At 37.3% G+C, this 14,006-nt stretch overlaps 1 protein-coding gene across 1 annotated transcript; it reads left to right on the top strand.

The window, feature by feature from the left end:
- The first annotated feature begins 5,881 nt into the window (after window positions 1–5,881).
- LOC587808 (soluble calcium-activated nucleotidase 1) lies at window positions 5,882–12,504 on the top strand. The gene is made up of 3 exons (XM_787516.5): window positions 5,882–6,724; window positions 7,265–7,468; window positions 9,536–12,504. Exons 1-3 carry the CDS (start codon window positions 6,103–6,105, stop codon window positions 9,904–9,906), a joined length of 1,197 nt encoding a protein of 398 aa, XP_792609.2. The 5' UTR covers window positions 5,882–6,102; the 3' UTR covers window positions 9,907–12,504.
- The last annotated feature ends 1,502 nt before the right edge of the window (window positions 12,505–14,006 follow it).

Raw genomic sequence — 14,006 nt, 5'->3', positions numbered from 1 at the left:
TGTAGTTATAAATGAAATAAAACAACAAAAACAATAAAATACATAAGTTAAAAAAACAATGAAATACATAAGAAATTATAAAAACAAGAGATAACATAAGGATTAACCTGGCTCTTCCAATTTTTTGTGTTGTATTATTATTCCAAATGGTCTAATAAATATATGTAGTGAAAAAGAATACGTAAACATGAATAATCTATGATTTATGGGCAGAAATGTGAATTTGATGACCTTATTTGCATATATTACCATAAATATGCAAATGAGTAAATTTTTCAAAAATTTGAAATTACCATAGTATTCTATACACTTCACTTGACATGCATGCACATTTTCGCGGCGATCGGCGGTGAAACGGCCGAGATCTTAGGGGGGGTCAAATTGACCCCCCCCCCCCCCCCCAAGTAAAAACCTGGTCTGAAATAGCCCAGTTAAAATAGGGTTAAGAAAAGCTTAGCTTGTAAAAGTCAGGTCCAGCCCTCAATCAGTATCAAACAATTAACCGGCAGCCTGGTTATATAATAAAAACAAATAACTATAAACATGGTAGTTCGGTCAGAAGGGATTACCACCCAGTGAGGTCACTGACACAGTGGCGGATCCAGGGGGCCGGGGGGGGGGCTCGCCCCCCCCCCCCCCCTGGGAAAAAAAGAAGAAGGAAAAAAAAGAAGGAAAAAAGGAGGAAAAAAGAGAGAGAGAAGGAAAGGAGGGAAAGAGGAGAGAAAGGGAAAGAAAGAAGAGGAAGAAGAAAAGAAAAGGGGAAGTAGGAGATCGGGGGGGGGGGGGAGAAAGGGCCTCGCCTCCCAGGCTGTTGCCTCCCCCTGGCCCCGAAAAAAAATAGAAAGAAGGAAGGAAAAGGAAAAAAGGAGAGGAAAAAGGGACCGAAAAAGAGGAAGAAGAAAGGTAAGGGAGATCAGTTAATAATAATAATAATAATAATAATAATAATAATAATAATTGATTCTTATTGAGCGCTACTACAGACAAACTGATCAGAGCGCTATACAACAGAAAAGAAACCTACAAATCATAACAATTAAACAAGGAACAGTAATTAAGATATTATGAACGAAAAGAAAATTTAGCTACTCAAAATGTACATTATGGATTCAAGATGGAAAGAGTTGGGTTTTGAGTGTAAATCAGGGGGGGGGGGGCACTGGCGTAATGATCGGGGAAGGGACTCGGGGGAAATAAAATTTAAACGTGGTTTATTTCTAATTCCATAACGGTGGTTTACACATAATGCTGAAATGACATATTTTTCAGAGATTTTTCCTCATTTTTCAGTAAATTATACTTTTTATGCGTTTGTTGTAAACTGACAAAGTCCGAAATTTACAGCCAGGCAAGAAATATTCTTCTTGAGATGCCTACATGTCAGGGCCCGCGGAACGGCGGTGATCGGGTGCCTCCAGCTCCCTCCCCTCCCACCCCCACACTTTTTTGAAAAAGAATATTAAAGAGAAATAGAAAGAAAGACAGCAAGAAAGAAAGAATAGTTTACTGCCAGTGTAAAACATGGTATCAAAAAATGTTCATCTAACCGTAATTAAACGACTAAAACCCCTGAGCTTCTCAGTAATTTAGTGCCTAAAACCCTTAAGCTTCTGGGGGCTCCGCCAGCTGGACCTCACGCCAATCAGTGTCCTGTCAGTGTCACAAATAAAGTAGAAAAATATGTTCATCTGACCGTAATCAAATGCCTATAAACCCCTGAGCCTCCGGGGGCTCTGCCTCCGGGGGCTCTGCCCCCTGGACCCCGCCTAGGGCCCTTAGGCTGATACCTGGGTGCTAATCTGACGGTAATGTAATGCCTAAAACCATTGAGCTTCTGGGGGCTCCGCCCGCTGGACCTCACGCCAATCAGTGTCCTGCCAGTGTCACAAATAAGGTATAAAAATTATGTTCATCTGACCGTAATCAGATGCCTAAAACCCCTGAGATTCCGAGGTTTCCGCATCCTCGACCCCACCAGGGGCCCTAAGGCGGGCCCCTGAATTCTTATCTGACCGTAAAATACTGCCTTAAACCCTTGAGTTCCCGGGGGCGGACAAGGTTTCAAAATATGTTCATCTGACCGCAGGCGCGTAGCCAGGGGCGCGATGGCCCCCCTCCCCTTAAAAAAAAAAAAAAAAAAAAAAAAACGCCGGCCAAAAAAAGAGAGGAGAGAAAAGGAAAAGGACGTAGGAAGAAAAAGAAGCAGACAAAAAACAGTTTTGAAATTCAGGCAAGGATTAAGAATCGAAAACGGTACAACGAATCGCCTTCTTTCACTAATGATTTAATGAAAGGTAAAAGCTTCCTGGCTTCGCGCGGGAGGGGGGGGTAAAGTGGATTCAGACGAGGATTATTTTCGAGAACGGTTTAACGAATCGTCTTGTTTCTCTAATAATTAAATGAAATGTCAAAGCTTTCGCGCTTCGCGCAGGAGGAGGGGGGAATTGAATTGAGACGAGGATTAAGAGTCGAGAACGTAAAAACGAATCGCTTTCTTTCCCTAATGATTTAATGAAACGTAGAAGCTTCCGAACTTCACGCAGGAGGGGGGGGGGACTGAATTGAGACAAGGATTAAGAGACGAGAACGGTACAGCGAATCGTCTTCTTTCTTAAATAATTATTTGAAATGTCAAAGCTTCCGCGCTTCGCGCGGGAGGGGGGGGGGGGAATTGAATTCAGTCGAGGATTAAGAGTCGAGAACAGTACAACGAATCGCCTTCTTTCTCTAATGATTTAATGAAACGTAAAAGAAAACGCCCCTCCCTGCGTTCCAATATTTACGTACCTCACATAATTTTTAATTTGCCCCCCCCCCCCCCCTAAGAAATTCTGGATCCGCGCCTGCACTGACAGGTGGCTATCTCATCAACTCAGATCTCAATTAACATAAGAAAAGGAGGATCATTATGGGGGACCAACAGTCGCCGATTGGGGAAGTTTTATATCATGATAGAGGGAGCAAGTATAGCTACAAGTAGAACAGTGTGGTTTGAACTGAACCATAAAAAAGGTGGGGAGAAGAAACTATATTATGTACAAATGAAGGCGATAAGAGTGATAAAAACATGGGATATAGAAATGGGGTGGGAGAGTGAGATAGAGAGAGAGAGAGAGAGAGAGAGAGCGAGAAAGAGAGGGGGATAGAGAGAAAATTGAAAGTATGTCTCTCCTCTCTCTCCTCTCTGAAGGTTTCAGAAAAAAAGAAAAGAAAAAAAACACAATAAAATTAGGCTGGCTACAGATCCAAGGGGGGGGGGGGGCGGGGGGCCCGGCCCACCCCCCCCCCCCCCTTTGAGAAAAAAATCATGTAAAATCACGCGATTTTTACCTTTTTGGGGGGTTGGTCCCCCTCCCCCTGGCGCTCAAGGGGGGGGGGTGCAAATTTTAAAATTTTCGAGGACCAAAAAAAAAAAAAAAAAAAATGTGCTCACTACCTTAACGTACGAATTACACCAGTATTCCTTGACAATATTTTGCATAGATTATTTATATGAGTTGGTTCATCAAAACTCCACTGAAAATAAAGTCACCGGGCAACATCTTAAGCGAATTGCTATACAACTTTTTTTTATAAAGATTTATATAATTAGAGACAGATTATTTGCATGAACACTTGCTTTGATATTGCGTAACTCTGAGTTAACTGTTTGCAAAAGGAGGACGTGTGCATTTTTGTGTAAACAAATATGCTGCAATCGTCTGCAAACAAATTGAAGGATAATACATCAGAATATTGAAAATCATTTATAATTATAAAGAACAGATAAAAGAGGACCAAGAAAGATCCTGGCGGGACTCTACAGCTGACATTTTAAAACTCTAAAACAGAACCAACAATGGACACGAATTGCTGTCTGTCAGCTAAATAGCTCCTGAACCAATCCAGGGCAGCACCCCTGTCCCCGTAATGGGATGATTTACTGTATGCCATGCCTTATATAGTAATCCAAGAATATTCCAATTGTGTGCATATTATGGTTGTCCAGAGTATTAGAATCTTTAATGATAAAGTGCAGAATAGCATGGGTGGTTATGTTTATCGGGAAGCCAAGTTGAAAGTTGGACCGAAAAATTACTCGTATTGAGTAACTTTACACTTCTATAAGTTTTTTTCAAGAATTTTAGAGAAAGATGTTGATAGGGAAATGGGCCGTTAGTTCGCTAACCCTTCTTGAAAATAGAGACAAACTTTAAAATTCCTGGGTTCAAAGCCATTTGTCATTGACAGATTGAAAATATGCACTAATGGCTATACAATTCTTGCTGCTACATTTTAAACTAAACTGTTGGAGATATTATTAAAACCAGGGCTTTTTCTAATCTTACAAAATTTAACTATACTTAGTAGGCCTACTTCTCTTTCATTATTTTGTTGGCAATAAAAACAAACTTTGCTGAGTAGGTTCTTTTAAGAAGTCATGGAATGATTTATCACAATTTGATATGCCCTCCGACAAATTCGGACCAAATACTATACAAAAATAACTTTTGAAGTTTTCAACAACATATTCTCCATCAATTTCCAAAGATCTTACGCTGGATGTTTTACTGTTGCTTTTAAAAATATTTGTGAATACCTTTCATTTTCCTTTTTTTTGTCATTCAAGATTTCCTGAAACTGAATGGAAGTAGTAATTATGCTTTGAAACACGTAATATTGTTTCAGTTTCAGTTTAAATTTTTCATTTCCAACAGAACAGTAACAATTCAATAATACATGTTACATGGTTTAAAGTTATACAATAGAAAGTATACATAAATATCCAGTATAATACTTTTCAAAAAGTTTTTTTTAAAGATAAAAATGTGGAAATGGAGGGATCCACTGAAAAGCAAAGCTTTTAAAAAGTGGATCCCTCAAAAAATTGACAAACGTAATTGTTGTAATTATGTGAACATATTGACTTGAAAAATTATATATATAGGCCTACATAATTTATAGATTACCAAAAAGTTTTAGTTAACGTGTTCCGATATATAGTGTAATTCATAAGTGCATTGTTCTGATTTGGTTGTCTTGTATTTATAATATAACTTATTTTTCTTATTGATTAATTTCAATAGCGATCTTGTAATCCATGTCATTCGGGGGATTTTCCTGCGATTTCTGCTATCCCTTTTACATAGAAGCATATTGTCATCATGCCACAATACAAAAATTTGCTAAGAAGATATCAAAAGAGCTATCAACATTTCCAGTCAGTTGCAATTTTCGGGATTGCTCCTATGAACGTGTTTATTTGCATAGTGATACAAGTGGGTTTGCTCAGTGCATCTTGGCATATATAGGAAAATGGTTAGACAGATCAGAAATTATGATGTCAGCATCTAGAAAAGGTTGTAAATTAATTGGTGAAGATTGTCAATGAATGTATATTTAGAGGAACTATCAGATACTTATAGGTTCAGTGATTAAAGGCACAAAGGAAATGCTAAGCGCAATTAACTGAATATATTTGATGTTTTAATATAAGAACTATAAGCATTATCAAAATAAATTCAATGTTGATTAAAAAAATATATGTGTTTATTCAAATATTTCATGTTTATAAATAAATACGCTTTTAAAATAAATGTGTCTAAAATATATGCGATGTTTAAAAAAAACATATGCGCTATCAAAATGTATTTGATGTTATAAAAAAATACATGCTTTAATGACTTTATTAACTAATGGGAATTAGTTCCAAAGAAATTATATATCAAATATGTGCAAGGAAAAAAAAAACATGTCCAAAACAAGAAATGGATCTAGAGTAGATCTAGAGTAGGCGTGGCGCGGACCAGTGCGACGACTTATATCGCGACGTCATATCATGTTTATTCATGACCGTTCAGCCTGCCTGCAGCACCTTCGCCGCATGCACGCTACCCAGTACCCCCAATTAAGTCGCGAGGTAAACAGTGTACGTCCACGTATACAGAAAAGCCGTAGGTACCAGTGACAGGATAAACTATTTAGCCACCGGCCTGATAGGAAATAACCTTTGACTGCAAATATCAATATATCTGTTATCTGTGATTGGAGTGTTTGTCTTTAAGTACGCATTGTCATTGTCATTGACGATACATTTCCCACAATTTCCAGGTTAGATTTAGCATGCCGAACGGCGGTGGATACGTTAGGTCTCCGGTATTCGACTCTCGGGGAAGCTCAGGCAGCAGTGGTAGTGCGGCAATCGTCGGGAGCCGCTTAATCTCACCTCTCATGCGACCGAAGATTGCAATTGTAGTTGGCGCAATCATGCTTTTATTTTTATTATATCTCCTCTTACCGAACTCGCCAGCAACTGGCCAAAGTTTCAGCGCCAATGTCCCGTTTCAGGTCAACCAGGCAGCTTTTGTATACAACAATACCTATCCTATGTCAGCAGTGGAGAGAACTGTAGATGGCAGAAAATACAAGATTGCTGTTATTTCAGATCCTGACACTACAAATAAAGATCCTAATAAAGAAAACCAATGGATGAGTTACTTGATCCGGGGGTCGCTGTCTATCAGCTCCTATGGAGACAAGATTTCAGTGAACTTGGATGAGAAACCTGTGACGCTGAAATCCCAGCTTTCGCAGGGTGGGCGGGGCATGGAACTCTCCGAGTTGGTCACATTCAATGGAAAGCTATACACTGTAGATGATCGGACTGGCGTCATCTATGAGGTTGCAGGGGACAAAGTCTTCCCCTGGGTTATTCTGCCAGACGGAGATGGGAAGAATACCAAAGGTATAATTTAATTCATATTTGTACATGTTTTATTGAGACACGTCTATAATTTGTCTCTAAAAAAGGAGTCTATTTAGTTTGGGGATACCATACATGTTCATGTGACTCTATGTTCCGCTGAGACTACATGTAATGTCTGACTTTGCCAAATCCCATGACTGAAATCTCTTCCAAGTTCCAAGTACCATAGACAAGATTTTTCTGTCCATTACAAAAATACAACAGGAGAGGATAGAGATGAAGAACTACTAGACCCTCTAATCGGTAAAGAAATAATATGGCTAACTAATTTTTCTGGCTGTAGTTACAACTTGACTAGACCAGGAGAAAGAGGAGGAGATGAAGAAGAAGAGGAAGAAGAAGAGAGAGGTGGAAGATGAAGATGAATAAATTCAAGAATTAATATGGCAACAACTTACTCTGGTCTTAACTTACCAAAGTACTTTTCTACCGTGTACTAATATCCCTCGCTTAATGAAATTGATTATACACCACAATCATTTGCCACCTTACATGTATACTGTTAATTTCTTTGAACAGGTATGAAAGGTGAATGGATGGCTGTCAAGGACCAGCACTTGTTTGTTGGTGGACTCGGTAAGGAATGGACAACCATAACAGGAGAGCTCGTGAATCTCAATCCGCAGTGGATCAAGGTCATAGGTCATCTAGGTGCTGTTCACCATGTCAACTGGGTCAGCAATTACAACGCTATGAGAAACAAGGGTGGATTCCCATACCCAGGTAGTCATTTTTGTTTTATTTTTAAAGCCCAGTTTGAAGGGAAAGTCCACCCTGGTATCAAGTTTTAGCTTTGATAACTTGGGCAGAAAAGAAATTTAGAGAAACAGATGATTGAAAGTTTGAGGAAAATCTGATACAGAATAAACAAACTTCTAAAATACACAATCTGATCAATCATAACTTATTGGCAACTCTTTGATTGAAATGAAAACTTTATACAAACTATCATTGAACTATTTCTCTTGGTTTCTGCCAAATTAATTATGTAAATTGGACTTCCCCTTTGAATTCAGAAACCAAATTCTTATTTTTCTGGCAATTCGACAGATAATATTGTCTGAAGCTAAGAGAGTCTGCTGCATGTTCCCTTTATTAATAGATTTTTGGAAGGGGCAAGGACTGGCTTGTGGCCAATTTAAGGGAGCAAAAGCTTAAGAATTGGTGATCATGGATGCTCAGAGTTTATCCTAACTGTGAAAACCTTTGTACCCCAATACAAAGTTCTCTCAAATATAGAATATCATTGTTGTTTAAAATCCACTTGCATTCAAGGGCTACAGATATACAGTATAGGTGCTCACCGTGCTGCCAAGCATACATGTACACACGTACATGTATGCATCAAGACATACAAGTGCATGTGCAATCTTTAACATGGGCAGATTATCATGGGTAATATTTTGAGGAAAGCTATTAAAGCCTATCTGCACTAGTTTGGACAGGAGGGATTTTACCTCCCTGCATGGTCACTGGCAGATGGTTATCTCATCAAATCAGCTCTCGATTAACATTAAAAAAGGGGACCATGTGGGACCAGTGGTCACTGATTATTGTTTGCAGTATAGAGGGCTCAAGTAGCTATAAGTAGTGCTCTTTAAGAGCTAAATTTTGAAGGTATATAATTATGTACCTGACATCTTTTCTGCTGGTACTGCCTGCATCATGATAGAAAAGGAAAGATGTCAAAATATGGGATTATCTACATGTACTCGTTCAGCAGCTTTCTCAAGCTGCACATGGGTTCTTGTTCATTGTTGCCTTGTACAATTTTCATTCTAGCTAGGTTAAATATCTGAATCTATTTAAAATTGTAAATGACAATGTACACAAAATGTCTTGTAAATCTCTCTTTAGATTTAGTAAGCAGACAATAAAGTAGCACTACAGGGCAGTGCTTTCAAACTGAAATGCAATTTACTTATGCTGGTATGATAGTGTATGTTCCTCTTTATTGGATCAGTGAACCACAACACATTTCATCCTACTCTGTATGACTCTTTACATAGTATTGAAATGTTCAAGCCTTCAAGGCTTCTAATGTTTGATTACCCTGTAGTTCAATTGCATTATGGGCCCATTGTTGAATAACAAATTATGATCATAGCAACTGGAGGCCTCTCTGCCCCTGGGTTTTGAACTGGGTTTTGAACAGGAGTTTAATTTTTGTATAGTATCCTTTTCAAGTAATACAAATTCTTGAAACTTTGATCTGACCAAAACTTTGAAGAGGATATGTTCTACATTTTTTTAAATTGACAAATGATATGGAAAGTGTTTGTATACATATGTTGGTGCCCTTGATAAATTATTGCTTCTAATGTATTTTGAGCTTTAGCCAAGAGTGTATCAAACAGAGTGATTTAATCATTTGGACATTGCATAATAGACAGTAGGGCATAAGCCCTACATGTAGCTGCTTTCAAGGACAGTTGTAATTTGGCACAACTTTTGATCTATACTTCATATAAGGCCAAATGAAATTTAAAAAACTGATTATAGTAGTATGTTTTTCGTGTATTTTCATTAAAAAAACATATTTCTTTTTTAAGCAGGCAGCATAAAAAAAGGAAGCAGGCGGGGAGGCTAAAATTTGTCTCCCCTTAGAAGCAGCAACTTAATAAAGAATTTTTTTCTTCAAAAAAACTAGCTAAAACATGATCTTTAATTTATAAGCTACCCTAACTTGGCACTAAATGTGATTATACTATAGGAGTCATGTAAGCTGTGTTGTGTTGGAGTGTCATTGTATTATTAAGAATATATTTTACAATTTTCTCATTGTAACAGGGTACATGATCCATGAATCGGGCGTTTGGAGCAACATCCACCAAAGATGGTTCTTCCTTCCTCGACGTGCCAGCACCGAGAAATATGAGGAGACTGCGGACGAGCACCGCGCCACCAACCTTCTCTTCACGTGCAACGAATTCTTCACGGACGTGCGCTTCAGCAAGATTGGTTCGCTGATCAGTGTTCGTGGGTATTCGTCTTTCAAGTTTGTCCCAGGTACAAATGATCAGGTGATCGTTGCGCTGAAGACGGAAGAAGATGCAGGCAAGATCGCTACATTCGTCACAGCATTCAACATTGATGGCAAGATCCTGATGCCGGATAAGAAATTTGCAGACATCAAATATGAAGGAATAGAATTTGTATAATGATGATTTGCTTATATTCATTATATGATGAAAACATTACCTTGATTTTAAAATTAATTTAAATTCAGCATGAGTTTGATATCAATCCATTTCAATTGATTTACAGTAAAAAAATAAAATAAAAAGGGTATGGCTTAAGTCGTAATTTAAAGAAAATTATTTCATGTGACTTTAAAAGAGTGTAATTTTTTTTTTAAAGAAAAAAGGGTACATCACCAGTTCACCACTACATCACTTCATCTGAACTATTCATTCAATGGTACCATTAAGTCCGGAAGACATAGAATTTGCTTCATGAAAATAAATTACGTAAACCAGGTTTGAATATAAATTTCTTTAAGATTGTTAAAGTGATTGGAGACATTAATTCTGCAGTTCACCAAATGTTATCCAAAAAGAGAATATCATCATTTTTATATTGATCAATTAGAATAATTGAAATTCTAGAAAAACTACATACATGTAGGCCTTTAACAGTTTCTCTTTTCTGTTGTTTCATATTTATCATGATTGTATAAAAAGTGTCTTTCTCTGCAGTAGATGAATATATTTTTACATTTTTTGTAAATTTGGGATCTAATAGTATACTGATATATTATTCATTAGGTACATAAGTTGTTAGAATTTTGAATATTTAATGCCTATGTATGTACAGTACTGTACATGTAAATTGGTATTGTATACTGCCTAGCCTTCAATGGAGGTTTATGAAATTAGTAGAGACATCAACTTCTGACACTTTATTTTATTCAAATTAACTAAACCCAACTAGACCCAACAATTTTGGCAACCTACTTGCTGATTTCATGCAATATGTGTCCCATTAAATATAACGTCTATCTAAATATTTCATCCATGAATGTGAAATCTCTGGGCATGACTATGAATAGCGATACCAGAAAGCACATTACTGAATGGTAATGTCATGAGATTCTTTCTTTCTTATTGTTGATGAAATATATGTAGAAAAGACCTACGTCGTACAGAACACAATGCATGGAATTGCCCTAGTGGAAGTGTACAGTATGTAGTTCTATCAGTGAGACTCAATTGTGTGTAGAGTGTAGACATTACTTTTTTTTAAACAGATGAGATAGAATAGAGTGTAAATTTTCCCCAAATTTGTTGCTATTCTGTATGTTATGGCTGATATCCTTATTTGTGAGTAGACAAGGTTGTCACCTAGCAAATAAGAATACCTGGTATAGGGCTCCACACTTACAGGCACCTCAGGTCGTATTCACAAAAGGGGTTTAAAATTTAACCGACCATCTAAACCAAGGTTTAAATGGTTTAAACCCCCCCCCCCACCCCCTAAGTATGAAGAAGCAAACAGAAGTGTATGTATTGCCCAAATATTGAAAATGAGAGCATGCATCTTATCTACTACGTTTATGAAGGTTTAAACCACAAGTTTTAACTGGATGATACCATTTTGTTGAATCCAGGCCATGGGCACCAAAATGTTAGTCCTGACCCCCAAGTTTCAAAATGGAGCTCATATAGACCCTGGATATTTCACCCCCCCCCCCTCCCGAAAAATGTTTGTGTGGATCCCTGTCTTGTGGGAACTCATACTGCTGCTGAAGTCATTTATTTTAATAATTTGTGTATGTGTAGGCTTTATTTTATTCTATGAAATCATGAACCTGCAATGAATGAACTAGATATTTTATATGGTCTATATGACCTAATCCTTTTATTTTCTGTTTGCTATCATTATCTGTCCACTATCTTTATCTGTCCACTTTTGCAATTGTTCTGTACTGTATTATGATTTATACTTATATGTATAATTTGTTTTTAATTGTTCATGTTCAGTATCTGAGATTAACCTATGGTATTTTACATGTTTATTATTTGATGTGTATTATCTGAGGTGTCCGCGTGTGTTCTTTAATGAAGAAGGCTACAAATTTACTGATTTATGCAGAAATGTTTTGGGAGCTACGTGCATTTGCAGGCGACCTCTGAAATGCAGTCTGAGTGCATCTGGTATGTCAGGCATGCATAACCATTATTAAAGTTCACCACTACTTTTATTTTTGATCTTAACAATTGCACATTGTGGAATATATTGGAAAACCTTAACTGCATAAATTGCACTCTGTATCTATTGTTGACAGAAAGGATTTCATGTACTGTGCAGTAATGTATTTTATACTGGTCCTCAATTTCATTTACAAAGATCTTTAATTAAGCTTGCGTCAGTAAATCAGTCACTGCAATTAGGGCAAGTCCAAGGCTTCAAGCTATTTCTCCAATACATTACCGACCTCAAGTTTTGGACATATTTCTGAGGATTGTATTGATTTACTAGCCCTACTAGGGCCTAAATCAGGCCAATTATCAATTATCATGATGAGTAACGTGACACGTATGGGGCATTATATGACCAGATACTGTAGATTTGCCCATAATCGATGCAGGCCATATCAGTATGTAAATACTAATTTTTCTTCATTAAAGAAAAGAAATATATTAATGGTGTACATAATGTACCTATCTTTTTATACAGTGTCTATGTGTGTGTGCATGAAGACTGTATATAACATTCTGCTATCTCTGAAAGTAATTAAATCCAATAATGCATTCTTATTACAGTGCTTGTGCTTTTATATTTATTGACTTATAAATGCTTGTGCATTACACACATGTGAATTGAGATCCAGAGAGTTCTAGAATTGGTAATTAAATAATTTCACAATACAGTGTACTCACAAAAAGGACATTAACTCACATCAGTTATCACCCTTCTGTCTCTCAAAAATTAACCTAGATCAAGCTTGCTCCCACCTCTCTTGATATCTTTCTCTTGTCTACCCCCCTCCCCCCCCCCCCCCACCACTTCTATCTCTCTCTCTCTCTCCATCCATCTCTAGTCCAATTCTCCAAATGGAAAGTATTCTTATCAATAATTTTAAAATTAAGAGAGGCAAATGTTCCTGTTCTTTGTTAACTCAAACTCTCACCAACTTGGAAGGTATTTCTCTCCTTTTTTTTCATTTCCACTCGACTCTGTACATACCTGGCAGTACCTTAAACCAAGATATTAAATTCTAAAACTCTGATCATCTGTACATTAAATTCTACATCAACACACAGTCAAAGAAATACAGCATATTGTTTTCTCTTTGAAAAAATTTATATTTTTTCCAATGCAGTTAAGAAATACACTTGAGTACACAAGGCTTGCATACAGATTAATTGCCTTCTTCAGCCCTATGAAGCAGGCGACAAAGAGACACATCCCAAATGATGTTTTGTTTTACTTGTCACTTAGGCAGATGAGCATTTTAGTTGATACAATAATATCAGATAATCTCATTGATCACTATCAAATGAAAGATCTGATCAAAAGAGTAAATTTCACTTCAGAGAATCTATATTTGAATACCAGTAGAGTAATCAGTGTCAAAAACAGCATAAAGACTGAATACATTATATAATTCACATATTTAACCTCTGCCGTGCCATTGCCTCAGTTTTACACACGATTGACCCGTTTACTAATTCCAAGCATATTTCTTACACCAAAGTTTCTCTTGACAACTCAAAAGCTACCAAGAGGTTTGCCAGACACAGCGACAGCTAATGTATACAAAGCAGATTCCATCTACCGAGATGCCATTATGTATAGCAGGCAAATTACATTATAAGTAACCAGGGGCTCTGCATCAATCAAATAAAAAAATAGTAAACAAATCTATTCCTATGGATGTATGTGGCATGCGAAGGGCTTGGCCCAATCAACCTTGAATTTGTAGAAGACGTTGCTCTTTGGTTACTTCGATTATCCATTTTTGTCTCGCCTGCGTAGCAAAAAGCGAGACATAGGCGCCGCTTTTCCGGTGACGGCGGCGGCGACGGCGACGGCGACGGCGTCAACATCAAAAACTTAACCTAAGGTTAAGTTTTTGAATTTTTGATATAATTTTGAAAGTATAAGTTCTTAGTCTATGAAACTTTGACCAGAGGGTAATCAAGTATCCCCAATCATGTGAGTAGAATTTCAGATCACAAAGTCAAGGTCAAAGGTCATTTCAGGTCAACAGACTTGGACTATGTTGTAGCATCATCATCAAAAACTTAACCTAAGG

This window comes from Strongylocentrotus purpuratus, unplaced genomic scaffold, assembly GCF_000002235.5.
Source record: "Strongylocentrotus purpuratus isolate Spur 01 unplaced genomic scaffold, Spur_5.0 spur5_scaffold_14, whole genome shotgun sequence".
NCBI lineage: Eukaryota > Metazoa > Echinodermata > Echinoidea > Camarodonta > Strongylocentrotidae > Strongylocentrotus > Strongylocentrotus purpuratus.
The sequence above is the reverse complement of the archived record's forward strand: the minus strand, read 5'-3'. Positions and strand labels throughout refer to the sequence as shown.

Excerpts from the sequence above, each read along its gene's own strand:
- LOC587808 (XM_787516.5), top strand. The coding sequence starts at position 6,103 with ATGCCGAACGGCGGTGGATACGTTAGGTCTCCGGTATTCGACTCTCGG. Across the intron at positions 6,725-7,264 it reads AGATGGGAAGAATACCAAAG|GTATGAAAGGTGAATGGATG; the intron begins GTATAATTTAAT and ends TTCTTTGAACAG. Across the intron at positions 7,469-9,535 it reads GGGTGGATTCCCATACCCAG|GGTACATGATCCATGAATCG; the intron begins GTAGTCATTTTT and ends TCATTGTAACAG.